Source organism: Colobus angolensis, unplaced genomic scaffold (genome assembly GCF_000951035.1).
Source record: "Colobus angolensis palliatus isolate OR3802 unplaced genomic scaffold, Cang.pa_1.0 Scaffold63, whole genome shotgun sequence".
NCBI classification, from domain to species: domain Eukaryota; kingdom Metazoa; phylum Chordata; class Mammalia; order Primates; family Cercopithecidae; genus Colobus; species Colobus angolensis.
In genome coordinates, this window is record NW_012119932.1 from 79,072 (window position 1) to 103,051 (window position 23,980).

The 23,980-nt window shown below is 42.3% G+C and overlaps 1 protein-coding gene across 1 annotated transcript in view; it reads right to left on the reverse strand.

Moving 5' to 3' along the window:
* The window catches only part of APBB1IP (amyloid beta (A4) precursor protein-binding, family B, member 1 interacting protein), a 151,513-nt gene that overhangs the window by 67,999 nt on the left and 59,534 nt on the right, over nucleotides 1-23,980 (reverse strand). The window contains exons 4-8 of the mRNA XM_011963901.1: nucleotides 22,292-22,379; nucleotides 16,548-16,840; nucleotides 14,383-14,460; nucleotides 6,106-6,265; nucleotides 4,358-4,479 (exon numbers count right to left, since the gene is read on the reverse strand). Of these exons, the coding sequence (XP_011819291.1) occupies nucleotides 4,358-4,479; nucleotides 6,106-6,265; nucleotides 14,383-14,460; nucleotides 16,548-16,840; nucleotides 22,292-22,379 (741 nt within the window). The remainder of the gene's footprint in view (nucleotides 1-4,357; nucleotides 4,480-6,105; nucleotides 6,266-14,382; nucleotides 14,461-16,547; nucleotides 16,841-22,291; nucleotides 22,380-23,980) is intronic.

Consider the following 23,980-nt stretch of genomic DNA (forward strand, 5'->3'; position numbering starts at 1 on the left):
TCTCTACTAAAAATACAAAAATTAGCCAGGCGTGGTGGTGGGTGCCTGCGATCCCAGCTGTGCAGGAGGCTGAGACAGGAGAATCATTTGAACCCGGGAGGCAGAAGTTGCAGTGAGCCGAGATTGCACCACTGTACTCCAGCCTGGCTGACAGAGCGAGACTCAATCTCAAAAATGAAATAAAACAACAACAACAAAAAACTAAACATACGCACAACCTGTGGTCCAGCAATTGCACCTGTAGGTATATATGCAAGAGAAATGTCTACACATATCCAACAAAAGACATGTGCTGTACAAGAATGCTCCCAACAGCATTACTGGTTAAAGCCCCACCCTAGAAACGAATCAAATATCCATCAACAAGACAATGGATAAATAGGTTTTGGTATAGTCACACAATGGAATACTAACGGTGAAAAAGAATAAGCTAGTGCTGTGGGCAGTAGCATGAATGAGAGTTGAGTCAAAGCAAAGCAAAATAAAACCAACCTGGGCAACATGGTGAGAGCCTGTCTCTTAAAAAACACAAAAACAAAACTTGGCCGGGTGTGGTGGCCTGCGCCTGTGTTCCCAGCTACGCCGGTGGCTGAGGCGGGAGGCTCACTTCAGCCTGCAAGGCAGGGGTTGCAGTGAACCACGATCATGCCACTGCAAGATTTGACTGGGCAACAGAGCAAGACCCTGTTTCAAAAAGAAAAAAGTACTGTGATATATATTTCCATTTCATATATAAAGTTCAAAAAGAGGAAATGCTAAGGAGATAGAGGCTAGAATCATGACGACCTTTGTAATGGGGAGTAAGGACTGGAAGGGCCATGAGGAAGGCTGCTGCACCTCCCTGAATGCTGTTATCTTCATGTGGGTGGTTCACTTTGTAAAAATTCAGAGTGTACATTATGATATGTGCACTAATTCATTAGTTACCATGGCAAACTGCAGATGCCCACTGAAGGACTGAAAGACATGCCACCCCCCAAAATGCTAGATTGGTGCACTGATTACTTCTAGTTGAAAACATTGGAGAAATTGGGGTTCCAGAAAGGGTGAGCTGACCTTCTCTTCCTGCAGGCAGCAAGCCATCAAGATTCCTCTGAAGGGGAACCCTTAGCATTTCAGGGTGAGAAAATAGCCCTTATCACCAGAGACTGGGAACTGGGCTGCAAAGGAGCTGAATAAATACACTCAACAAAGGAACCTTTATCTTCCACTATAGATAAAGTAACCCTTGTCTCCCCTCATAGATCTCCTGGTGACGCCCTTTAGTGAAAGGAATATAAAAACGCAGGACCCCAGTTCATGATGCCAAAAAGAATAAAGTAAGCTGAGAGCTGAGTCACGCAAGACGCTGCCTTGCACCCTTTTGTTCCTAAACAGACAGCTACAAATAAAAGGTTAAGTATCTCCACAAGGAGCGATTCTATGTTCATCTTATCTTCTGTAAAGTTCCAACTTACTGAGCGGGAGAAGAATACAGTTACTCACTCTTTCCCTACCTGCTCTTTTTCTCTTGCAACATGTGCGTTACCACGCCCCTCCCTCTTTCCCCTCCTTGACTTTTCCCTTTTACTTTTTTTTTTTTTTTGGAGATGGAGTCTTGCTCTGTCACCCAGGTTGAAGTGCAGTGGTGCTATCTTGGCTTACTGCATCCTCCACCTCCTGGGTCCAAGCAATTCTCCCTTCCTCAGCCTCCCAAGTCGCTGGGATTACAGGCGTCCACCACCACGCCCAGTTAAGTTTTGTATTTTTAGTAGAGATGGGGTTTCACTATGTTGGTCAGGCTAGTCTCGATCTCCTGACCTCAAGTGATCCGCCCCCCTCAGCCTCCCAAAGTGCTGGGATTACAGGTGGGAGCCACCGTGCCTGGCATCCCCTTTAAATGGTGAAGCCCTGAAATTCATCTTTGGAGAAGGGCACAGACCACAGACTGTTTCTGTGATTCTGTTTGTTTGTTTGTTTGTTTTCTTCTAGGCGTGTCCTTAAGCCTTGGCAAAAGAAACTTCTAAAGTGATTGAGACCTATCAGAGACTTTCTGGTTTACACTCCCCTACAAACTTTACTGCCCCTAGCCAGATCCTCTTTGTTCTGTCATTTCTTCTCAAATTTATTGTTCTTTGTTAAAAAAGTATAGAAGCATCTTGCCTCAGCCACTTCTTTAGACTTTGGACTCCTGTGAAGATCCCCATGTAGATGTAAAACTGATCAAAATGTGTATGCTTTTCTCTTGTTAATCTCTCTGGTGTCAATGTGGTTTCTAAATCCAGCCTAAAGGGGTGTGGAGGTAATCTCTGATCCAGCCTAAAGGGGTATGGAGGTAATCTCTGACTCTCCCACCATGGCTAATCTTAGTTAGACAATAGCCATACCGTCTCTTATACAATAGCATAGCCATGTTGCATGACTCCTGGGCTTTATTTTTATAGATTCAAGGGCAAAGATGCCTCATGGAAGAGTTATGCAAAGTGATGGCCCTGAATGTAACTCCCTAGTTTTAGCTGTGCATATGGTTGTTCAGATAGACACTACATCTCTCAGCTTTTCTTGCAGCTCAGTGTCATTATGGAACTAACTTCTGGCCAATGGGATGGAAGCATACGTCTGAATGTGCATTTCCCCAGCTCTTCCCTCACTTCCTACGGACTGGAAAATGGCGAGGTAGAAAAGCTACCATGGAACCAAAGATGGAAGCAACATATTGAAAATGGCAGAGCCATTCTACTAGGTCTATCTACCTGTGTACCTGTGCCTGGACCAGTGTGTGAGAGAGAAATAAGCTTGTAGCTTGTTTGAACCACTGATTTAAGAGTCTCTTTGCTACAGCAACTTAGATGATACCTTCACTAATGCAGTTGTTAAAGCATGACATTGGGCCAGGTGCAGCGGCTCACGCCTGTAATCCCAGCACTTTGGGCGGCCGAGGTCAGGAGATTGAGACCATCCTGGCCAACATGGTGAAACCCCATCTCTACTAAAAAAAAAAAAAAGTTAGCCAGGGGTGGTGTCATGTGCCTGTAGTCCCAGCTACTCTGGAGGCTGAGAGAGGGGAATTGCTTGAACCTGGGAGGCGGAGGTTGCAGTTGAGCCAAGATTGCACCACTGCACTCCAGCCTGGCAACAGAGCAAGGCTTTGTTTAACAATAACAACAAAAGGAAAAAAAAAAAAAGCATGGCATTGAAGGTAGTTACGGGTGGAAAACTTTGTATTTTTATTGCTTGATATTTATCACAAATAACACTATTGAATTGCTTTGTTGTCAGTCAGCCACCATACAACCTAAGGAAGACCCCAGAAAATAGCATTTATAGGATAAATTTTCCCACAAGGAAGCTGCCCTCATTCTCCCTCTAGTGATATGACACTTTTTTTTTTAAATCTGTAAAAGGGAAAGGTGTTTGGGAAATGGAGAGGAACTTCTTCACCTTTAACATTCTTTGATTTTCAAAAAGAAGATAATGACCCTCACACAATTATAGTTGCTTGAGGCCTCAGTTGGGAAAAAGCCTGGACATCCTTGTACACATGACTTGAAGGAAGCATTTTCAAATATGAAGAACAAATACGAACAAATATGAAAAAAGAACAAATATAAATTTATGCTTTTTACTTGCACAAATTGTTTGTAACGAAATCACAGTAACTTGCACATTTTCCAGGTGGTCCTTTTAGTTTTCCTGGCAAATATAAGCACCAAATACAAACAACAAAGAAAAGAGCATCTTTCAAGCAGGAAGCAGGAAGAACCAACAGTGAGTGCATGAAGATATATCGGATTAATACAGCCACACAGAAACAGGGACAGAAGAGGATCAGACAACCACAAAGAGATATGTTTTGGATTTGGAATGGAAAAAAGCAAAATGGATTCTTCTCTTTCTGAATCCTTCAAAGAGCTGTTAACTTACATACAGCTTAAGAACTGAGTCTGTGTTTATTTGAAAATAATATATTTGTGATATTTCATGAGACAGTGAATGGTGTGGTTAGTATACAGGTGACAGTAAAACAAATCCTTGGCTGGGCACAGTAGCTCATGCCTGTAATCCTAGCACTTTGGGAGGCTAAGGCAGGCAGATCACGAGGTCAGGAGATCAAGACCATACTGGCCAACATGGTGAAACTCTGTCTCTACTAAAAAGTACAAAAAAGTTAGCTGGGCCTGGTGGTGCACGCCTGTAGTCCCAGCTACTGGGGAGGCTGAGGCAGGAGAATTACTTGAACCTGGGAGGCGAAGGTTGTAGTGAGCCAAGATCATGCCACTGCACTCCAGCCTGGGCGACAGAGTGAGACTCCGTCTCAAAAAAGAAAAAAAAAATCCTTCATACTTTATAGGGTTTAATAATATGCAGGTCATCTTACCTGGGGGTTTTTAAATACAGCATATTTCTCCTCTTTCTGCAAAAATAGTACTTTATTTTCTGTGTCTCTTGTCCAGTCTGATAAGACTTCAACAACATTTTCATGGTCTTCGAAAAACCTCTCTGATGAAACAAGAAAAGGTATTCTTTCAGACCCAAGACATCAGGGGTTCCAAGTGAGAAACAAGCTATTACTGAGTTAATCTTCATGAGTTTCATCAGGTGCCTAGGATTCTTATTAATAATTCTCACATGATGTCACACTGTAACATTTCTATTATGTTTATCTTTCATTGTCTTCAAGTTAAATTCCTTTAAAAACAAGATGAAAAAACCCATAACACAGTGACAATGGTCAGCTGTCACACTTTTTTCTTTCATTTTGTTTAAGAGATGGGGTCTCACTGTGTTGTCCAGGCTGGAGTGCAGTGGCTATTCACAGGCTCAAGGCTCAAGCAATCCTCCTGCCTCACCCTCCCAAGTAGCTCGGCCTACAGGCATATGCCAGTGTACCCGGAGACATACTTTTTTCATACCAACATTTTTTACCTTAAATAGTCCCAGATGGTGGCAAACATTCTACATGAGGTGGACAGTCAGTCAATGACTGGTGAAACACTTTGAATGAAATTGTGAGAGTCACAGTGTGTACTCTAAAACATCACTCCTTAACGCTCTAAAAGCAACGTGTGGATGCTTGAATTAAAACATAAAGAAAGGCTTTCATTTCTTCCCTTGACTCATAGAACTGAAGACAACTTCAAGGGACTGTTTTAGTGTAAACCATTTTACGCAGAAAAAAATTGCTCCTAAAGCTTCCAGCACAGGCAATTCTGTCCCATCCAGCTCTCCTGAGGGATGACTGTCCCATTATTAAAAATGAGAAATGTGATATGTGTGCCTATAGTCCCAGCTACTCAGGATGCGGAGGCAGGAGGATCGCTTGAGCCCAGGAGCTGAGGCTGCAGTGACCCATGACTACGCCTTGCAGTGTAGCCTTGGTAATGGAGCAAGATCCTGTCTCAACACCACCACCACTACCTAGAATAAGAAGTAACAATATATCTTCAGTTACCCTTTTTTCCGCTTTTGAAAAATTCCATCAATTTCTACCAACTGTTCTTTGCACTCTGAGGCTGAGCCTCTTCCACAAGACAAAGTGTCAGAGATTAAGCAAGTGGGGAGGGAGGAAGGGGAAATGAGCACTGGTGGGAGGCTGTGGCAGGGTTATGGTCGGTTAAGGAAGCAACCACTAAAGAGGCATTAGCCGACAGATACCCAGGCTCCCCTGCCACCTGCTCAGCTTATTAACCATGTAGTATCTTAGTCAGTATCATCCAGTCACTTTCTTTCCCAAATGGAACCACTAGAGAAGCAGCAGTGATAATGCTTATATCCCCCAAGGTCTGGCCACCACCTGCTAGAATCCAAGTCTCTTCACTACAACAAAATGAAGAGTCGAGCACCAAATTTCATATAAGGGAAGTGAAAGCCTTGAACCAAAGTCTTCTCAAGGATGAACCAGGCCAGGCACAGTGGCTCATGCCTGTAATCCCAGCACTTTGGGAGGCCCAGGTGGGAGGATTTCTTGAGCACAGGAGTTTGAGATCAGCCTGGGCAGCATAGTGAGACCCCGTGTCTACTTTTTATGTAAAATTAAAGAGAAAAAAAGAGAATAAGCCCAGGCCCGTAATACAGTAAACCCACAAGGTTTCTGGAGTATAGCCCATTGCTGGGGATGGGACTTACCAATTTGTAGTTCCGGGTAGATTTCATAAAGACACCAGTCTACATTGCAGTCACAATGAGTTTTCTCGAAAAGGTTGTCCAGAACATCTCGGGCCAGCTGCCGCTCATCCACCATCAGCGATTTTGTGCTATTGTCGTTCATGTGCACCTTGACGACGAGCTGAGGATAGAACCATAAGGCAGCCAGTAAATTTCAGCAACTGGAGAAGGCTACTAAGATAAGGGTTTCAAAGTTGCTACTGTTTCTGCAAATTTATGTGAGAATGTGTTTGGTGAACTTGCTCCATCTAAACTCACTTGCATGCCAGGCACTCGTTTTAGGTGCTAGGATTATAGAGGTGGAGAAACCAATTCACAAAAAGAGAAAACAGATAATAAACAAAGTCCTTGTGTAGCCTTCAGAGACAGGGCATTCTGGTGGGAGAGACAGAAAACAAAGAGAACAAAAAAAGTGCTAGCTTCTTTCTTTCCCAATAATCTTTCCCTTTTCTTATTCCATCCTGGAGCCCAGAAACTTTTCTAGATTAAAAGCTATGCCTGTATCTTTATTATTATTATTATTATTATTTTGAGACGGATTCTTGCTCTGTCAGCCAGGCTGGAGTGCAGTGGCATGATCTCAGCTCACTACAACCTTTGCTTCCTGGATTCAAGCAATTCTCTTGTTTCAGTCTTCCTAGTAGCTGGGATTACAGGTGCCTGCTACCATGCCCAGCTAATTTTTTTTTTTTTTTAAATTTTTAGTGGAGATGGCGTTTCACCATGTTGGCCAGGCTGGTCTCGAACTCCTGACCTCAGGTGATCCACCTACCTCGGCCTCCCAAAGCACTGGGATTACACGTGTGAGCCAGCACCCCGGCCACCTGTTTCTTTATAATAAACTCTTCTCTTTTGCTTAGCTGGAGTTGAGTCCCATTTCATGCAACCCAAGAGTCTAAGGACACAAAGTTGATTAATCTACAATTCTTTGAAGGTCCACAGGGCATATCTCAATACAGTGTCACTGAGGGGACCCCATTGAGAGACAGATAGTTACAGTAGGGCACATTTGAGATCAGAATTGGATTAAGTGAAATGAACGTAGACTGAGAAATAAGCTGTTTTGCAGGCACATGATGAATCTAATTTTTGGGTTTGTGTGTGTGTGTGTGTGTGACAGGGTCTTGCTCTGTTGCCTAGGCTGGAGTGCAGTGGTATCATCTTGGGTTACTGTAGCCTCGACCTCCTGACCTCAACTGATCCTCCCACCTCAGCCTCCTGAGTGGCTGGGACCACAGGGGCGCACCACCACACCCAGCTAATTTTTGTTCATTTTTTTTTGTAGAGGCAAAGTCTCACTATGTTGCCCATGTTGGTTTCAAATTCCTGGCCTCAAGCAGTTCTCCTGCCTCACCCTCCTAAAGTACTGGGATTATAAGCATGAGCCACCATATCCAGCCCCTAATTTATTTTTTATTCCATTTTCAAAATATTCTATTGAATTAAATTCACAATAAAATTAATAATAATCTTATTCCAAATCTGTAGGTTTGGAGGAAGCTGCATTTACTTATCTTCAACAAAAACACAGAATACCCTTGACTTTTTCTTGGCAACTTATCAAAGTTATTAAAACACCTGATTCAGCTGGGCACGGTGGCTCACGCCTGTAATCCCAGCACTTTGGGAGGCCGAGGTGGGCAGATCATGAGGTCAGGAGTTCAAGACCAGCCTGACCAACAGGATGAAAACCTGTCTCTACTAAAAATACAGAAGTTAGCCAGGTGTGGTGGCATGTGCCTGTAATCCCAGCTGCTCAGGAGGCTGAGGCAGGAGAATCACTTGAAACTGGGAGGCAGAGGTTGCAGTGAGCTGAGATTACAGCACTGCACTCCAGCCTAGGGACTCCATCTCAAAAAAAAAAAGGAAAGAAAACAACAACAACTAAAATCTTATTCGTTAGAGAGACCGTGATTTTCATGTAATGTAACAGAATTAATTCGTGAAATGATGCAGCTAGGCTTTGGATTTTCTTTGACACCTGTATATTTGTAGCATATGAGCTTTCGGTTGGTCCTGGTTATTCACCAATAAGACGCATCGTTATTAAAAAAAGTGATTAGATGGACTGAAAAGGGAGAGAGAAACCATAAATTTGGTAACATTTCTTTCTCTCCACAAGTTTGGATTAGGTTCTGAGCAGCCAGGTTCTGTCCCATTGCTGCCTCCCATCCAAGTACTAACCAGGCCCGACCCTGTTTAACTTCTGAGATCAGATGAGATGGATCATGATCAGGGTTGTATGGCTGTAGCTTCATTCCTTCCTAACACTCTATAGTTAACAGATTGAAGAGTGTAGCTCCTGTAGATGGTTCTGCAGAGTTACTGATAGCAACGGAAGGGTGTGTGTGGTGGTAACCATTTGGATGAGTTGCAGGCAGCAACCAAAAGTTGAAGCACTCATGTAACAGCTTCTATTTCCAACATTCACATACACCCCCAAGATCAAAATGTAGACATGGGGCAGTCAAAATGCTTTCTTCCTCCAGGGACCATTTAAATCAGAGCCTTATCCCAGGGTTTCCTAAAGAATACTTTTTTTTTTCCCTTGAAAATCTCCAACTCAGACATCTGTAGTTGGATAGTTGCTTTTTCCCTGTATTTGTCTTTTGATGATAAAATGGCAGGCCCAACTAACACAGTGTCAAAGATCCATTCATGTGACCTTAGAAATGAATCATGGAGGGTTGCATGGAAAAAGAAGAATTCTTCAAATAGCGGTCTTTACTAGGATTTATTTTCTGTGGAAGGCGTACTTGCTGCTCTCTGCTGGGAATTACTGCTGTAAAGTAGCTACATGTGCTAAGACACACTATCAATGTTAAGGCTTAGAAAATTTAATGTTTCTGATGGAAAGATTAATGATGTTTGACTACATTTCAATCCTGCTTAGGAATTCTTGAGAAAATAAAACACGTGTTGCTGTTTTTTATGTTCTATAAAAACATATATATAGAGAAAAAATACTAAACTACATAATTTGGCGATGATTAAAGGTTTTTTTTTTGCAGAAATTGGAAACTAGAGTTAATCCACATGTACTTATGAATGTCCATAATTATAGAATTTAGAAAACACACGCACACACACACATGCACACACACACACACACAACCGAGAGAAGTCTTGTGATGTTTAACAAGAAGAAATTATATTTACTATTCTTCACAGCTTTCCTCACATTTGCAAGCTAAAGAGTAGCTCTATACCAACACATAACATTAAATCACAGTTATGTGATTTAGTAAGCTAAATACGTTCATATTTACACTATATGGTATGGGGCAAAGTGATTCAAGGGTGAAAAAACTGAAATAATCCATTAAAGATTTTATAGCTTTTATAATTTCTTCTTTTTTTGCAAGATGCTAAATACAAAAATATCTTAGACCTAAGTCATTTACAGTTTTGTTTTTTTGCTTCTATAATAAAATTTACAAATGGAATTGTTCTCTGGTGTCACAGGGCTTTTAAAAAAGCAATAAAAGTAATGCATGAGTCTGATTCTGTTTCTAGTTCCAAAATCTTTGTAGCACAAGCTGTGTACATCATTTGTAATTCAAAATGATGTCAACAGCCCACAGAATACTTGAGGGCAAAGTATGACAGATAGATTTGATTTCCATCCTTTAAAAACATGTTGTAGATTGTTGAATCAAGGCAGCTTGTGCCTTGTGTGTACCATTATAATTCACCTAAACTAAATCATGGCAACACTCTCACTTTCTGATATATGGCAGGAGATACCTGCCCTCTCCTTCTGTTCTCTTAATCTCCAGCTGAAGCGAATGGATGGAACCTGCTGGTTGTTCTATCTTTTAATCTAAGAAACAATTTCTCTTTTCATTTCCACTTCTGAAAATATATAAATAATATATTTTATACATAATCCAGGGGTTTGAAATAGTCTAATTATGAAGTTTACTATTACCTTTTTCTTTTGTCTTTTTATCTTGAGAGGTAAAGTCAATGACTCAGCACAGCTCATCCTCAGCTGCCATCCATGTGTGATCAACACATTTATCCACGTGTGAGATTTTGTGCTAGAATCCTGCTCTCATATCTTGCCCCATACAATCCACTTTCCACAAAGCAGCCAGTATGACCCATGCTTATTTATTTTAGAGACAGGATCTTGCTCTGCCACCCAGGCTGACGTGCAGTGGTGTGATCATAGCTCACTGCAACCTTGAACTCCTGGGCTCAAGGGATCCTCCCACCTCAGCCTCCTGTAGCTGGGATTACATGTGTGAACCACCATGCCCAGTTAATTAAAAACAATTTTTATTTTTGTAGAGATGGGCTCTTGCTATGTTGCCCAGGCTGGTCTTAACTCCTGGCCTCAAGCAATCCTCCTGCCTCGGCCTCCCAAAGTGCTGAGAGTACAGGTGTGATCCTCTGTGCCTGGCCCTTTATGACCTTTAAAAGCCATGTATTTGTCTTACACTCCCCTGTTTAAAACCCTCAAATGGTTTCCCATTGTACTTATAATACAACTCAAACTTCTCCTTGGACCTGAGACCCTGTGTCTCCTGGCTGCCTCTCTGTTCTCAGTTGTTTCCTTTTTCCCCCACCTCCCTGAGCTCATTCTTGCTGGACCATCTTTCACTCTCCGTTTCCTCTGCTCGGAATGCCCCCTAGCACCACACCCACGTGCATCCAACTGTTTCTGGCCAGAGGCCTTCCCTCCAGGGCTGCCTGCTCAGAGAGGCCTCCTTGGCACCAAATCCATCCGGAAGGGTTGCCTGTGTACTCTCTATCACTTCTCCCTGGTTTATTTTCTTCAGAGCTAGAGTCTAACTAGACTAACTCTCCACAAGCAGGGACCACACTTGACTTGTTCACCTCTGTGTGATCCTGGCACCTATTCTAAGAGATGGGGATGCATTGGTGGGGAAAAGAGACAAAGATCCCTGGGGAAGATCCTATGGGGTGGTGGGGAGGGGATACGGGCAATACATAGGACAAATAAGTAAAGTAGGCCAGGCCAAGCAATCCTCCCACCTCACCCTCCCAAAGTGCTGGATTACATGCCTGTTTCATCTTTTCCTTGATTTACCAAATTAATTATTTTAACCACTATTACATGCCTATAATCCCAGCACTTTGACAGGCTGAAGTGGGAGGATTGCTTGAGGCCAAGAGTTTGAGACCAGCCTGGGCAATATGGCCAGACCCTTTCTCTACAAATAATTTTGAAAAATAGTGGGCCATGGTGGTGCATACCTGTAGTCCCAGCTACCTGGGAGGCTGGGTGGTAAGATCACTTGAGCCCAGGAATTTGAGGCTTCAGTGAGCTGTGATAGCACCACTGCACTCCAGCCTGGGTGACAGAGCAAGACCTTACACACACACACACACACACACACACACACACACACACACACACACACACACAAGGTAGTGTTAAGCACTGAGGGGAACACTAAAGTGGGGGAAGGATTGGGAGTACTGGGGATGTGTGCAGCAAGGTCCCAAGGCAAGGGCAGGCCTGGAGTGCTTGAGGGGCAGTCAGGAGACCAGCAGCTAGAATGAGGTGAATGAAGGAGTGAACGCTGGGAGATGAGGCCAGGGAGGTGACTGGTCGCCATGTCATGCAGGGACTGGAGGCCACCGGGAGGATTCATTCTGGCTTATGTATGAGATGGGCAGACATCAGAGACTTTTGAGAGAGGAGGACAAGAAGAGAGACTGCAGCCCAAGAGAAGAAGCTGGCCCTCGGCAGAAACATAATGATTCATCCATCATTAAGGAAAGAATATGGGATATATGGGTAGAGATGCACACAGGTAGATAGGTAGATGTCTTAGCGGGAGCTTGTGCAACTTTTGTTTTGACTGCGTCTATTTTCCTTGCGACACGGGCAACAAAATCATTAGCTGAGGTCAGGTGTGGTGGTTCATGCTTGTAATCCCAACACTTTGGGAGGTCCAGGTAGGAGGATCACTTGATGCCAGGAGTTTGAGACCAACATGGGCAACATAGTGAGACCCTTGTCTCTTAAAAAAAAAAAATGGTTTTGTAGGTGAGAGAGTGATTGAATCAGGGTAGCTCACTGAGCGCCCAGGACTGAGCAGGAGGAAAGTTGGATTTAACCAAGGTTTGAGAAAAGGACAAGGCAGATGAGGATGTGGAATTCCAAAGATTGACTGTGGAATTAATCACTTGTGGAAAATGGGGAGAAAATGGTAAGGAAATTTGGGCACATTTGGAATGAGTGGAACCAGACTAATCTGGGAAGACTCCCCTAGATGAACCTTGAAAGTCTGGCTCCAGGGGTAGCCAAGGACTACTTCCTGAATATCCATCCATCGGCAGGTATTGAACGCCTTCATTCAGAGAACTGTGATAGGTGCCATGGGAATAGAAAGCGTAAAGCCCCATGTGAAAAGGACAATTCATGCAACTCTCAATAGAAAATTCTGAATGAGTCTCAAGAGATGTTTTTTGCTTCAGCAGTTGAAATCGGATGAAGAGCCAGGCATCGTGGCTCACACCTATAATCCCAGCACTTTGTGAGGCTGAGATGGGTGGCTCGCTTGAGCCTAGGAGCCCAAGACCAGCCTAGGCAACATAGGGAGGCCTCAACTCTACAACAAGTAAAAATAGCCGGGCATGGTGGTATGTGCCTGTAGTTCCAGCTACTCAGGAGGCTGAGGGAGGAGGATTGCTTGACCCCAGGAGTTTAAGGCTGCAGTGAGCCATGATCAGCTTGGATGATAGAGCAAGACCCTGTCTCAAAACAAAACACGATGAAGACTGTTTCATCTTTCCCTTACTTTACCAAATTAACTATTTGTTTAAATTTTTTGTTTTTTTGAGATGGAGTCTCGCTCTGGAGTCCAGGCTGGAGTGCAGTGGTGCAATCTTGGCTCATGACAACCTCCACCTTCTGGGCTCAAATGATTATCCTGCTTCAGCCTCCTGAGTAGCTGGGATTACAGGTGCACACCACTGCATCCAGCTTATTTTTGTACTTTTAGTAGAGATGGGGTTTCACCGTGTTGGCCAGGCTGGTCTTGAACTCCTGACCTCGGGTGATCCGCCCACCTCAGCCTCCCAAAGTGTTAGGATTATAGGTGTGAGCCACCGCGCCGAGCCTAACTATTATTAACACTTTATTATCATTAGGTATATTCTTCTAGTGAGGTTAAATGCAGCTGTATCTCTTGCTATAATACAATACATGTCTTCTTCAAAAACCTATACTCTGTAAAAAAAACATGCATGATCAAGTTACAGGCTTATTAGGAAAGTAGGGTTAAGGGCAGATTACTCAAAACCTATTTTGAAACCAGAGCACCAGCAAAAACAGCATTTGGTTCCCTGGGAGATAACTTGGACATCTAGGGCAGCAGCAGGGCTGACGGCTGCGCCAGGGCATAGGAAAAGTGCACAAGAGCAATTGCGGAAAAGCGGAGGCCAGGCCAACAGAAGCTGAGCTCTGACCCAGTTAAGGCAGTCCCCAAAGGTGGCACCACCTGCTATCAACCCAGAACTTTGCAAAGTCCTGGAGAGGCCGGCTCAAAGGAAGGGAGCCCTGGATGTGCAAACTTGTTTTAAAATTTCTTAAGATAGAGCTGAAAGGGCCCCTGCCTGGACAGCAGCCAAGCCAAAGGCCCTCTCCTTTCTTGTTGAAGGTATAATTCTACTCCCACCATTCCAGCTCCCAGGAAAATTCATATATAAGCCAGCAAAAAAAATCATGTACAAGCCAAGGAAACCTCTACGTTTATAGGAACACAAATCCCTTATTTATTGATCACAAGTGAGCTAACTGATGTTATAGAAAGAACAATGGTTCTCTACATTTGTCCTTAAAAGTTTTTGAAAATTACAACTATTTGGAAAGTATCACTCAACATTTTCTTTCTTTTCTTTTTTTTTTTTGAGACGGAATCTCCCAGGCTGGAGTGCAGTGGCTCGATCTCAGCTCACTGCAACCTCTGCCTCTTGGATTCAAGCGATTCTCCTGCCTCAGCCTCCCAAGTAGCTGGGACTACAGGCACCTGCCACCACACCCAGCTAATTTTTTTTATTTTTGTAGAGAGGGGGTTTCACCGTGTTAGCCAGGACGGTCTCGATCTCCTGACCTCGTGATTCACCCACCTTGGCCTCCCAAAGTGCTGGGATTACAGGTGTGAGCCACCGCGCCTGGCTTCATTTTGTTTTTATCATTAAGCATAATCACAGGTCCTTAATTTAACTGCCCCCATGCAAATGGGATTCATGATTCACCTTCTTAACCTTGGCCTCCTTCAGTTTTTCCAGCGCCAGCTTAATTTTATCAGCCTTGGCTTGGGCTTCTTCCTCTTCCTGAAAAAGGGCAAGATATTCTTCAATACAGTCCATTAAATAATACCAGTGAGTAATCAATTCTGTCATTGCTAGTGTCTTAGCTACTTTATGTTGGCAAAAGTTACCAAATTTCACATGCTTGATTTTCAGAATGTATTAATTACTTTTTAAAGACATACAATATGTAATAATCACATCTGGATAAATGGGGTATCCATTGCCCGAAACATTTAGTTTTCAGAATTTAAATGGCTATAACAAAATTCTTCAGCTCAAAGATATAGAAGGCAGTCACCCTTTATAGCTTGGGAATGGTAACTTAAAAGATGAAATGATGACTTTAACAGTGGTTCGTATATTTAGATCACAAAAATCTGCTTGACTCACAAGCTGGGATCCGACCTAAGGAATCTGTAGATTGACACATCTCCAGGGATTTGAACACTCCCAGAAATTATATGCACACTTTTGGATCACAATGTCTTTTTGGGGATTTCTACTTTTTAAAATTAGATTCTTAAAGGGGTTCTTAATGTCCCCAAAGGTTAAGAGAGACTGAATTTTTTTTTTTCTTTTTTTTGCGACGGAGTCTTGCTCTGTCGCCCAGGTTGGAGTGCAGAGGTGCCATCTCGGCTCACTGCAAGCTCTGCCTCCCGAGTTCACACCATTCTCCTGCTTCAGCCTCCCAAGTAGCCGGGACTATAGGCACCCACCACCACGCCCGGCTAATTGTTTGTATTTTTATAGAGATGGGGTTTCACCGTGTTAGCCAGGATGGTCTTGATCTCGTGACCTTGTGATCCATCCGCCTTGGCCTCCCAGAGTACTGGGATTACAGGCGTGAGCCACTGCACCCGGCCCAACAGAATGAAATTTAGACTTACAATTCACCAAAAAACATATGAGCACTGACAAGCTCATATGAACAGGCAGAAAAGTGAGTGAAGTATTTTATGAGCCCAAAGCTCTTTGAGTTTGGCAAGTTAAGTCTCTTTTCTATTTATAATGATAAGGAAATGAGCTGTTCTGGTTACATTCTAATTACTTGAATATAGGCATGTATCTTTTTATAGCAGTGGTTCTCAAATTTTTTTTGAGCCACAAGCCCCTTTAAGAAAGCCCATAAAGCTTCACAAGTGCATTCAACTTTGTACTTTGTTTACTTTCAGGGGGTGCATGGCCCCCTCGAAATCTTCATGGACCCTACATTAAGAGTCTCTGTTCTATATTGATCTCCATTTTCACATAAATTTTCCATAATAAGTACACAGTAGAGCACTGTGTGTGATAGAGTATAATTTAATATTTGATTTATATTCAATATTTGTTCATTCAAAAGGCATTGTATGACCTTTCAGGGTCCCTAGGCTCTTATTTGTGAGGACCAAACATCATGACACAGTGTGACAACTGTGGAAGCAGAAATTGAACTGGACTCTCCTCTAAAATATTTGGCTTACTCTATAAAGAAAATCCTTAAAAGTGCTCTTTTTACTTTTATGAGAGACACACTATGAGTTAATATCCCAAATAATGATAATTTAAACTTTCCAGTTGTCTGTTTTTCAATATTCAGAAATTTATCAATATCAAGCACCCATCACCTGCCTGCTTTGTAACACCCTCCCCAACTCTGACATTACAAGTGATACTTGGATGTGCCTGTCCTACTGAACAGGGCTGCCAAGTTCAACAAAATTCAATTTCACTCTACTCAGAAAATGTATAATGAATGCCTTCCAATCTCTATGTACTGAGCTAGGAGCAGGGACACGGAAATATACAATCAGTTCCACATTTCAACATGATGTTAATAAAACATTTCCCCAAAAGACTGAGTTTTATCAAAGAGTGTTTGCATACAAATATTTTTTAAGCAAACTATAGTAAATCCTGAATACGACCCTAATACATTCTTGATATACACCCATGTGGCTTGTTTACGCAGCGTTCTAGCTTTGCAACGAGCATGCTCTGTATCTTGGTTTTTTAGTATGTCAGATCTTTGGATGCACAAACTTTGGAATGTAATGATCACTTCAGAGAACATCAGTGATAGGTAGCAGAGGCTGATGGCCCTGCCATCTCTGGTCCCACGCACTTACCTGAGAGAGAGGTTCAGGAGGTGGCGGCGGCAGTGGAAGGTCTAACACAGGATCAGCTGGTGGAGGTGGTAAGTCATCCTCATATGGGCTGATACCAGTGGCAGCAACATTTGTTCCATGACCAAGAGGGGCTGCACCACTGACATTTGATGCCTGTAGAGATGCTGAGTGATGTTGATTCTGCGAGGACTCTTTCTGTGCCTGGATTGTCCTCTGCTCAGCTTCACTTATGTCTGCTACCAGATCTGCCATGAGAGCCTCTAAATCTTGGTCTTCCAGTGCATTTAAGGACTCTAGTAGGGAAAATCACGTTAACGGTATAAACAACTACTTGCATCTGGAAAAACTGAAAGAAGATAATTTTTAAGCATACTATTTGAGTAGAAAGGAATCCTTATTTTGATTGGTTATGATATAATGAGAAGATTGAGAATATTTTAATTCAATAGCACAAGTATAGGAATTCCTAAAAGGACTGTTGCTGCATTTGTTGCATGGTTAATCTGAGTGAGTTTCTAATACCAAGAAAATAAATGGAGGAAATGTGTTCTCTACACTGGGGCACCTGACACACCTGCTATAAAGTCAAATCCAAGCCCATGAATAGATGCTTAAGTAGGAAATCCTTGCATATTATAGTGTAAGATCTCAGAGTTTTAGAAAAGTAGGGGAGGGGAGAGCATTGGAAATGGATGGAAGGGGAGTTTTCCCTAAGCATTTGGAGGGCAAATAGAGTACTGCTGCTATTTAGAAGAAACTGGATTTCAACCAACTGGGGTTTAATGTGCCTGTGACTTTGGGGTGAAGATGGAGCTTCTTAGGCTCACCACCTAACTGTAGAAAACTTCACATTCGGAGAAAGAGCAATTTTTAAAAAATTTTTATTTATTTATTTATTTATTTGGGACAGAGTCTCACTCTATTGCCCAGGCCGGAGTGCCATAGTGTGATCTCGGTTCACTGCAATCTCTCTCTGCCTCCCAGGCTCAAGCAATCCTCCCAACTCAGCCTCCCAAGCAGCTGGGACTACAGGTGCATGCCACCAGGTCCAGTTAATTTTTGTATTTTATGTAGAGACAGGGTTTCATCATGTTGCCCAGACTGGTCTCAAACTCCTGGGCTAAAGCGATCTTCCCACCTCAGCCTCCCAAAGTGCTGGGATTACAGGCAAGAGCCACCGTGCCCAGCCAAGAGCAATTAATGATAAATAGCAGAAATTAAAGCACCATAGGTGGCAAGGAGTTAAAAAATTATGGGATTAAATGGTAGAAACTTAATGAAGATAGTAAGCTGGGAGTTAACTTTCAAAAGACAGGAAAGACATAAATTTTCAGAGTGAGAGGGAGGGAGGAGAGATCACCTTAGGATTTCTTCCATGTGTGAGATTACTGTGGTAGAGTAATCTGTATGATCCTGAACATTGATTAGATCATGTGGTGTAGTGGGGGTGGTGTTGGTGAGTAGTCTTGGTGGAGTACTTTGATGATCAGGCATATATGATATGGTGAATATAATGAAAAAAGGATTATATTCTTTGGGCAGGAAGGAAGTGATCCATGAGGAGAATTCTAGCTGCTATAGGTATGATGAACCAGACTGAGGAAATGGGAGCAGCCGGAATGAAGCCTACTCAGTAACAAATAAGCTTTGTGAAAGGATACATTGTCAGACATCATCATCATAAACGCCACGCAGCGTATTACAGGAATGCTAGTAGTGCTAGTTTACAGTACTCGGACTAAAGTTTGGGTTTCCTCAATGTCTAAAAAGAGTTTATTTTACTGTAAGTCATTTTTATACATGACTTCTTTTTTTTTTTTTTTTGAGACAGAATCTTGCTGCAGGCTGGAGTGCAGTGGCATGATCTGGAGTGCAGTGGCATGATCTCAGCTCATTGCAACCTCTGCCTCTCGGGTTCAAGCAATTCTCCTGCCTCAGCCTCCCGAGCAGCTGGGATTACAGGTATGCACCACCCTGCCTTGATAATCTTTGTATTTTTAGTAGAGACAGGGTTTTGCCGTGTTGACCAGGCTGGTCTTGAACTCCTGACCTCAAGTGATCCCCTTGCCTCAGCCTCCTGAAGTGCTAAGATTGCAGGTGAGAGCTATCAGGCCCAGCCTATATATAATTTCTTTATAAAATTAAGTTAAATTAATTTAAAATGTTTTCAGAGAAAATATATATAGAACTAAAGAAGCATATTTATAATTTTCTACTGTAATCAATCACATTGTGACTGTTGACATATACACCTTTACTCTATTATAAAAATTTTAGGGACAAAACCTCCATAATAATATTTATATTAGTAATTTCCAAAGCAAATCTAATAAATTGAATTATTATATTAGTTATTAATAGCTTTTTAATATATTAAAGATTTCTAAATTTATCAATAGAGATGAAAAGATGAAATGTTTTAATAAAGATTAGCTAAATTTATGAATATAGAATTGAGTAATATGGAATTGGGGAATGGGAAAGAAATAGATTTTATTCTGAAACTGGTCACTGAGTCTCTGAATGACTTTGGGCAATTTTTTTTTTTTTTTTTTTTGAGACAGAGTCTCGCTCTGTCGCCCAGGCTGGAGTGCAGTGGCCAGATCTCAGCTCACTGCAAGCTCCGCCTCCGGGGTTTACGCCATTCTCCTGCCTCAGCCTCCAGAGTAGCTGCGACTACAGGCGCCCGCCACCTCGCCCGGCTAGTTTTTTTGTATTTTTTTAGTAGAGACAGGGTTTCACCATGTTAGCCAGGATGGTCTCGATCTCCTGACCTCGTGATCCACCCGTCTCGGCCTCCCAAAGTGCTGGGATTACAGGCTTGAGCCACCGCGCCTGGCCAATTTTTTTTTTTTTTTTAAACAGGCTCTTGTTCTGTTGCCCAGGCTGCAGTGCAGTGGTAGGATCATAGCTCACGGTAGCCTCGACCTCATGGGTTCAAGCAATCTTCCCACCTCAGCCTCCCAAGTAGCTGGGACTACAGGCACATACGAGCATGCCTGGCTAATTTTTTAATTTTTTTTAGAGACAGTGGTCTCACTATGTTGCCCAGACTTGTCTCAAACTCCTGGGATTAAGTGATCCTCCTGCCTTGGCCTCCCAAAGTGATGGAATTACAAGCATGATTACAGGCTCGCACCCAGCCTGGGCAAAATATTTTGAACTCATTTTAGCAGTGTTTTAAAGTGAAGACAAAACAAATCTATTCTTAATCTAATTCCATACAAATTTAATTTTCCATACATAGGAGTAGTTTTTAATTGTCTTGTCCCATATCCAAATTAGACCCCATGTGTACATCTTGTTTCCTTAATGAGAAGAGTGTCTTATTACTGTAGTGTAACGTCACTGTGTTTATATCTTGCTGGGTATCTGGGTATCATTGCTCCTATCGTTGTCAGTATTGTGATACCAGGCACTGAGTTAGCGCTTAGAAAGTGTTAGTTGAGATGACTACAATTAAATTGAAATATTGATTAAATTTTAATTTTTTAATTGAACTGATTATAAAACATGTGGCTGTTATGATGTGGTGAGGCTAAATTTGCATTGTTCATATGTGCAAGTATATGTTACCTATTGCAATCATAATTTTACAAAATTGTATTGCTTTTTTTTTTTTTTGCTTTTTTTTTTAGACAGAGTCTTGCTCTGTCATCCAGACTAGAGTGCAGTGGTACAATCTTGGCTCACTACAATCTCCGTCTTCTGGGTTCCAGTGATTTTGGTCCCTCAGTCTCCCAAGTAGCTGAGATTACAGGTGCCTGCCACCATGCCTGGCTAATTTTTGTGCTTTTAGTAGAGATGGAGTTTCATCATGTTGGCCAGGCTGGTCTTGAACTCCTGACCTCAAGTGATCCACCAGCACTGGCCTCCCAACGTGCTGGGATTATAGGCGTCAGCCACCATGCCTGGCCTGCTTTTGTAAAAAAACTTCATGAGTGTTACCATCTTGGTGGAAATGACTGGCAGGAATAATAAATTTGTGTGGCAAATAAAAAGAGTGTAGGAAAAAGAGAAAATCAAAAGAGGTATATTATAATTTATCAAGAAACAGTCACTGGCACCTAATGGTTTATTACAAAACTACTGGAAATGATACAAACAGAGAAATCCTGGTCGGACGCCATGCCTCACACCTGTAATTCCAGCACTTTAGGAGGCTGAAACAGGTGGATCACCTGAGGTCTGGAGCTCGAGACCAGCCTAGCCAACAAGGCGAAACCCCTTCTCTACTAAAACTAGCTGGGCATGGTGGCTCTTGCCTGTAGTCCCAGCTACTTGGGAGGCTGAGGCAAGAGAATCGCTTGAACCCAGAGGGCAGAGGTTCCAGTGAGTGGAGATCTCGCCACTGCACTCCAGCCTGGGTGACAGAGAGAGACTCTGCCTGGAAAAAAAAAAAAAAAAAAAAAATCCAGAGAAGCACAGAAATAAAACTTGGAATTCTGGATTTCTATAATTGAACTTCTCTCCTATCTTGCTTTTCACATTTTTGGTAGGCACTGCAAGTCTTTGGGAAATCTTTTTCCAGAGTTGCAGGGAGTTTTCACTAATTTGAAAGTGATTACTTCAAGACTTATTACCATTATTTTTGAGATGGAGTCTCACTCTGTCGCCCAGGCTGGAGTGCAGTGGCGTGATCTTGGCTCACTGCAAGCTCCGCCTCCTGGGTTCACGCCGTTCTCTTGCCTCAGCCTCCCGAGTAGCTGGGACTACAGGCACCCGCCACCACGCCCAGCTAATTTTTTGTATATTTTGTAGAGACGGGATTTCACTGTGTTAGCCAGGATGGTCTCGATCTGACCTCGTGATCTGCCCGCCTCGGCCTCCCAAAGTGTTGGGATCACAAGCTTGAGCCACTGTGCCCCGCCTCAAGACTTATTATAATATGAGTAGCATGTGGCCTAAAGATGTCTCCACTTAAATAAACTGAGAGTTTTTGTTTTGTTTTGTTTTTTATTTTCTTGAGATAGAATCTCATTCTGTTGCCCAGGGTGGTGTGCAGTGGCAGAAACACAGCTCACTGCAGCCTTGGTCTTCCTGCCTCAGCCTCCCAAGCAGCTGAGACCACAGGCACATGCCACCACACTTGGCTATTCTTTTTTTATTTTTCGTAGAGATGGGGTGTTGCTATGTTGTCCAGGCTGGTTTCAAACTCCTGAGCTCAAGCAATCCTCCCACCTTGGCCTCCTAAAGTGTTGGGATCACAGGTGTGAGCCACCACGCATGGCCGAGACATTTTTGGTAATAAAATAAAGTGACAAGTTCAGGAAAAATGAAAAAACGTCAAGTAGACTAAATTACATATAAGTATATATTATATATAAATTTAAAAATATTTTAAATAAAAATGAAGTATCCATTCGTATTTATTAATCATTATGAAATAGTGATTTCTATCACTGAAGGGTCATTTCCTTATGAATATTTTCATATACTACTCCTTGTTACTCTATGGGCTTAGTAATAAGAAGAAACTCCCCTTACTTTAAAGCCGAAGATCATTTTGAGACTTTTCACAAATGCAGAATGGTGTTCCCTTTCGTTATTGGCAAAAATGTCTCCTTGATTCTCTCAATTCAATCAAGACACAGTAAAACCCAGTCTGAAATCCATGATTTTAACAATGATATTTATCACGATGTTTAGGTTCCTTTAATTTAGTTTTCAAATTATAGTTTCATACTGATTTGAATCATTATCATGATTTTGAATTACTTCAGAAAAGAAATTGTTATGCTTACCATTTAAATCTTTAAACCCCACGCTGTAGTTAAATTCAGCTCTGGGTGGGTTAGGATCAGGAGGAGGGAGAGTGTCAACTCCTAAACTCTGTGAAAAAAGATCCCCCATCAAAGTTATTCATGATACAAACATTTCTGTAGCGCACTTTACTCAGCAAGTCAAAAACCATGTATTATTTACACATTTTCTCCCTTAGTATGTTCTCTGAAAACCATATTGCAACTTGAAAATGTTTTACAAAATTTTTCCCCTATAGAAAATTACAGCTTAAAAATTATTCCAGAAGGAAGATCTTGAAACGGAACATGTCAATGAGAATGAGGTAGTTAATTTTTATAAAGAACAAATAATGTCTTGTAATGGTGAACACACACACTATATATATATACATATATACAAATAATTCTGTAATGACTTAAGTCATGACATCAAAGAAATAAATATCCAGTTACTTGGAGGAGACAAGCTGTTTGAGGATGCAGTCTGTTGTAGTAAAATATTTCCTTAGCCTAAAATCTTGAGAACCTACCTGTTGGCAGGGCTGTTTAACCAAGCAAACCTATAACTATATCCACTTGGCCGCAACAAAGAAACAGCAAAAACCAAAAGGGCTTTGGGTGACGGCAGGTCCAAGAGACTAAAAGGGGCCTTTTCCTATTCATTTTTTTTTTTAAATAAAAATGAGTCTTACTATGTTGCCCAGGCTGGTCTTTAACTCCTGGGCTCAAGTGAGCCTCCTGTCTTGGCCTCCCAAAGTGCTGGGATTACAGGTGTGAGCCATCATGCCCAGCCTCTTTCCTGTTCTTGCCTTACAGTAACAATACTTAAATGTGGTCCTGCAAAAATCCCAGACTCTGGCCCATCAGAACACTTCCCCCACTGGCTGCAGGAATGAGGGAACGGGTACAGAGAGACCACACCCGTTCCCTTAAACTCTCCTCCGCCATAGCAGGAGAAAACACAGTCCTCATCTTTAGAAATGTGGTCGCCATCGGCTCACAACTGTAATCCCAGCACTTTGGGAGGCCAAGGTGGACAGATCATGATGTCAGGAGACAGAGACCATCCGGGCCAATATGGTGAAACCCCGTCTCTACTAAAAATACAAAAATTAGCTGGGTGTGGTGGCGTGCACCTGTAATCCCAGATAATGCATGGGGGATGAGAGAGTAGAATCGCTTGAACCTGGGAGATGGAGGAAGCAGTGAGCCGAGATTGTGCCACTGCACTCCAGTCTGCTGACAGAGTGAAACTCCGTCTCAAAAAAAAAAAAAAAAAAGAAAGAAGGAAAGAAGGAAGAGAAAGAAAGAAAGAAAGAGAAAGAATGAGAGTGAGAAAGAAAGAAAGAGAGAAAGAGAGAAAGAAAGAGAAAGAAAGAAAGAAAGAAAGAAAGAAAGAAAGAAAGAAAGAAAGAAAGAAAGAAAGAAATGTGGTTGTTATCCTAACACCTTTTAACCAGCACCCCTTCCTCTAAGCCAACTGTCTTGTGTTTTATCCCTTCTTTCATAGAATCTAAACTTTTCTGAATCTTATTGGGAATATAAAGTAGATGCTAACTAGAATTGGTTTATTTTTTATTTTTGTTTTTATTGAGACAGAGTCTCACTCTGTCGCCCAGGCTGGAGTACAATGGCACAATCTCGGCTCACCATAACCTCTGCTCCTGGGTTCAAATGATTCTCCTGCCT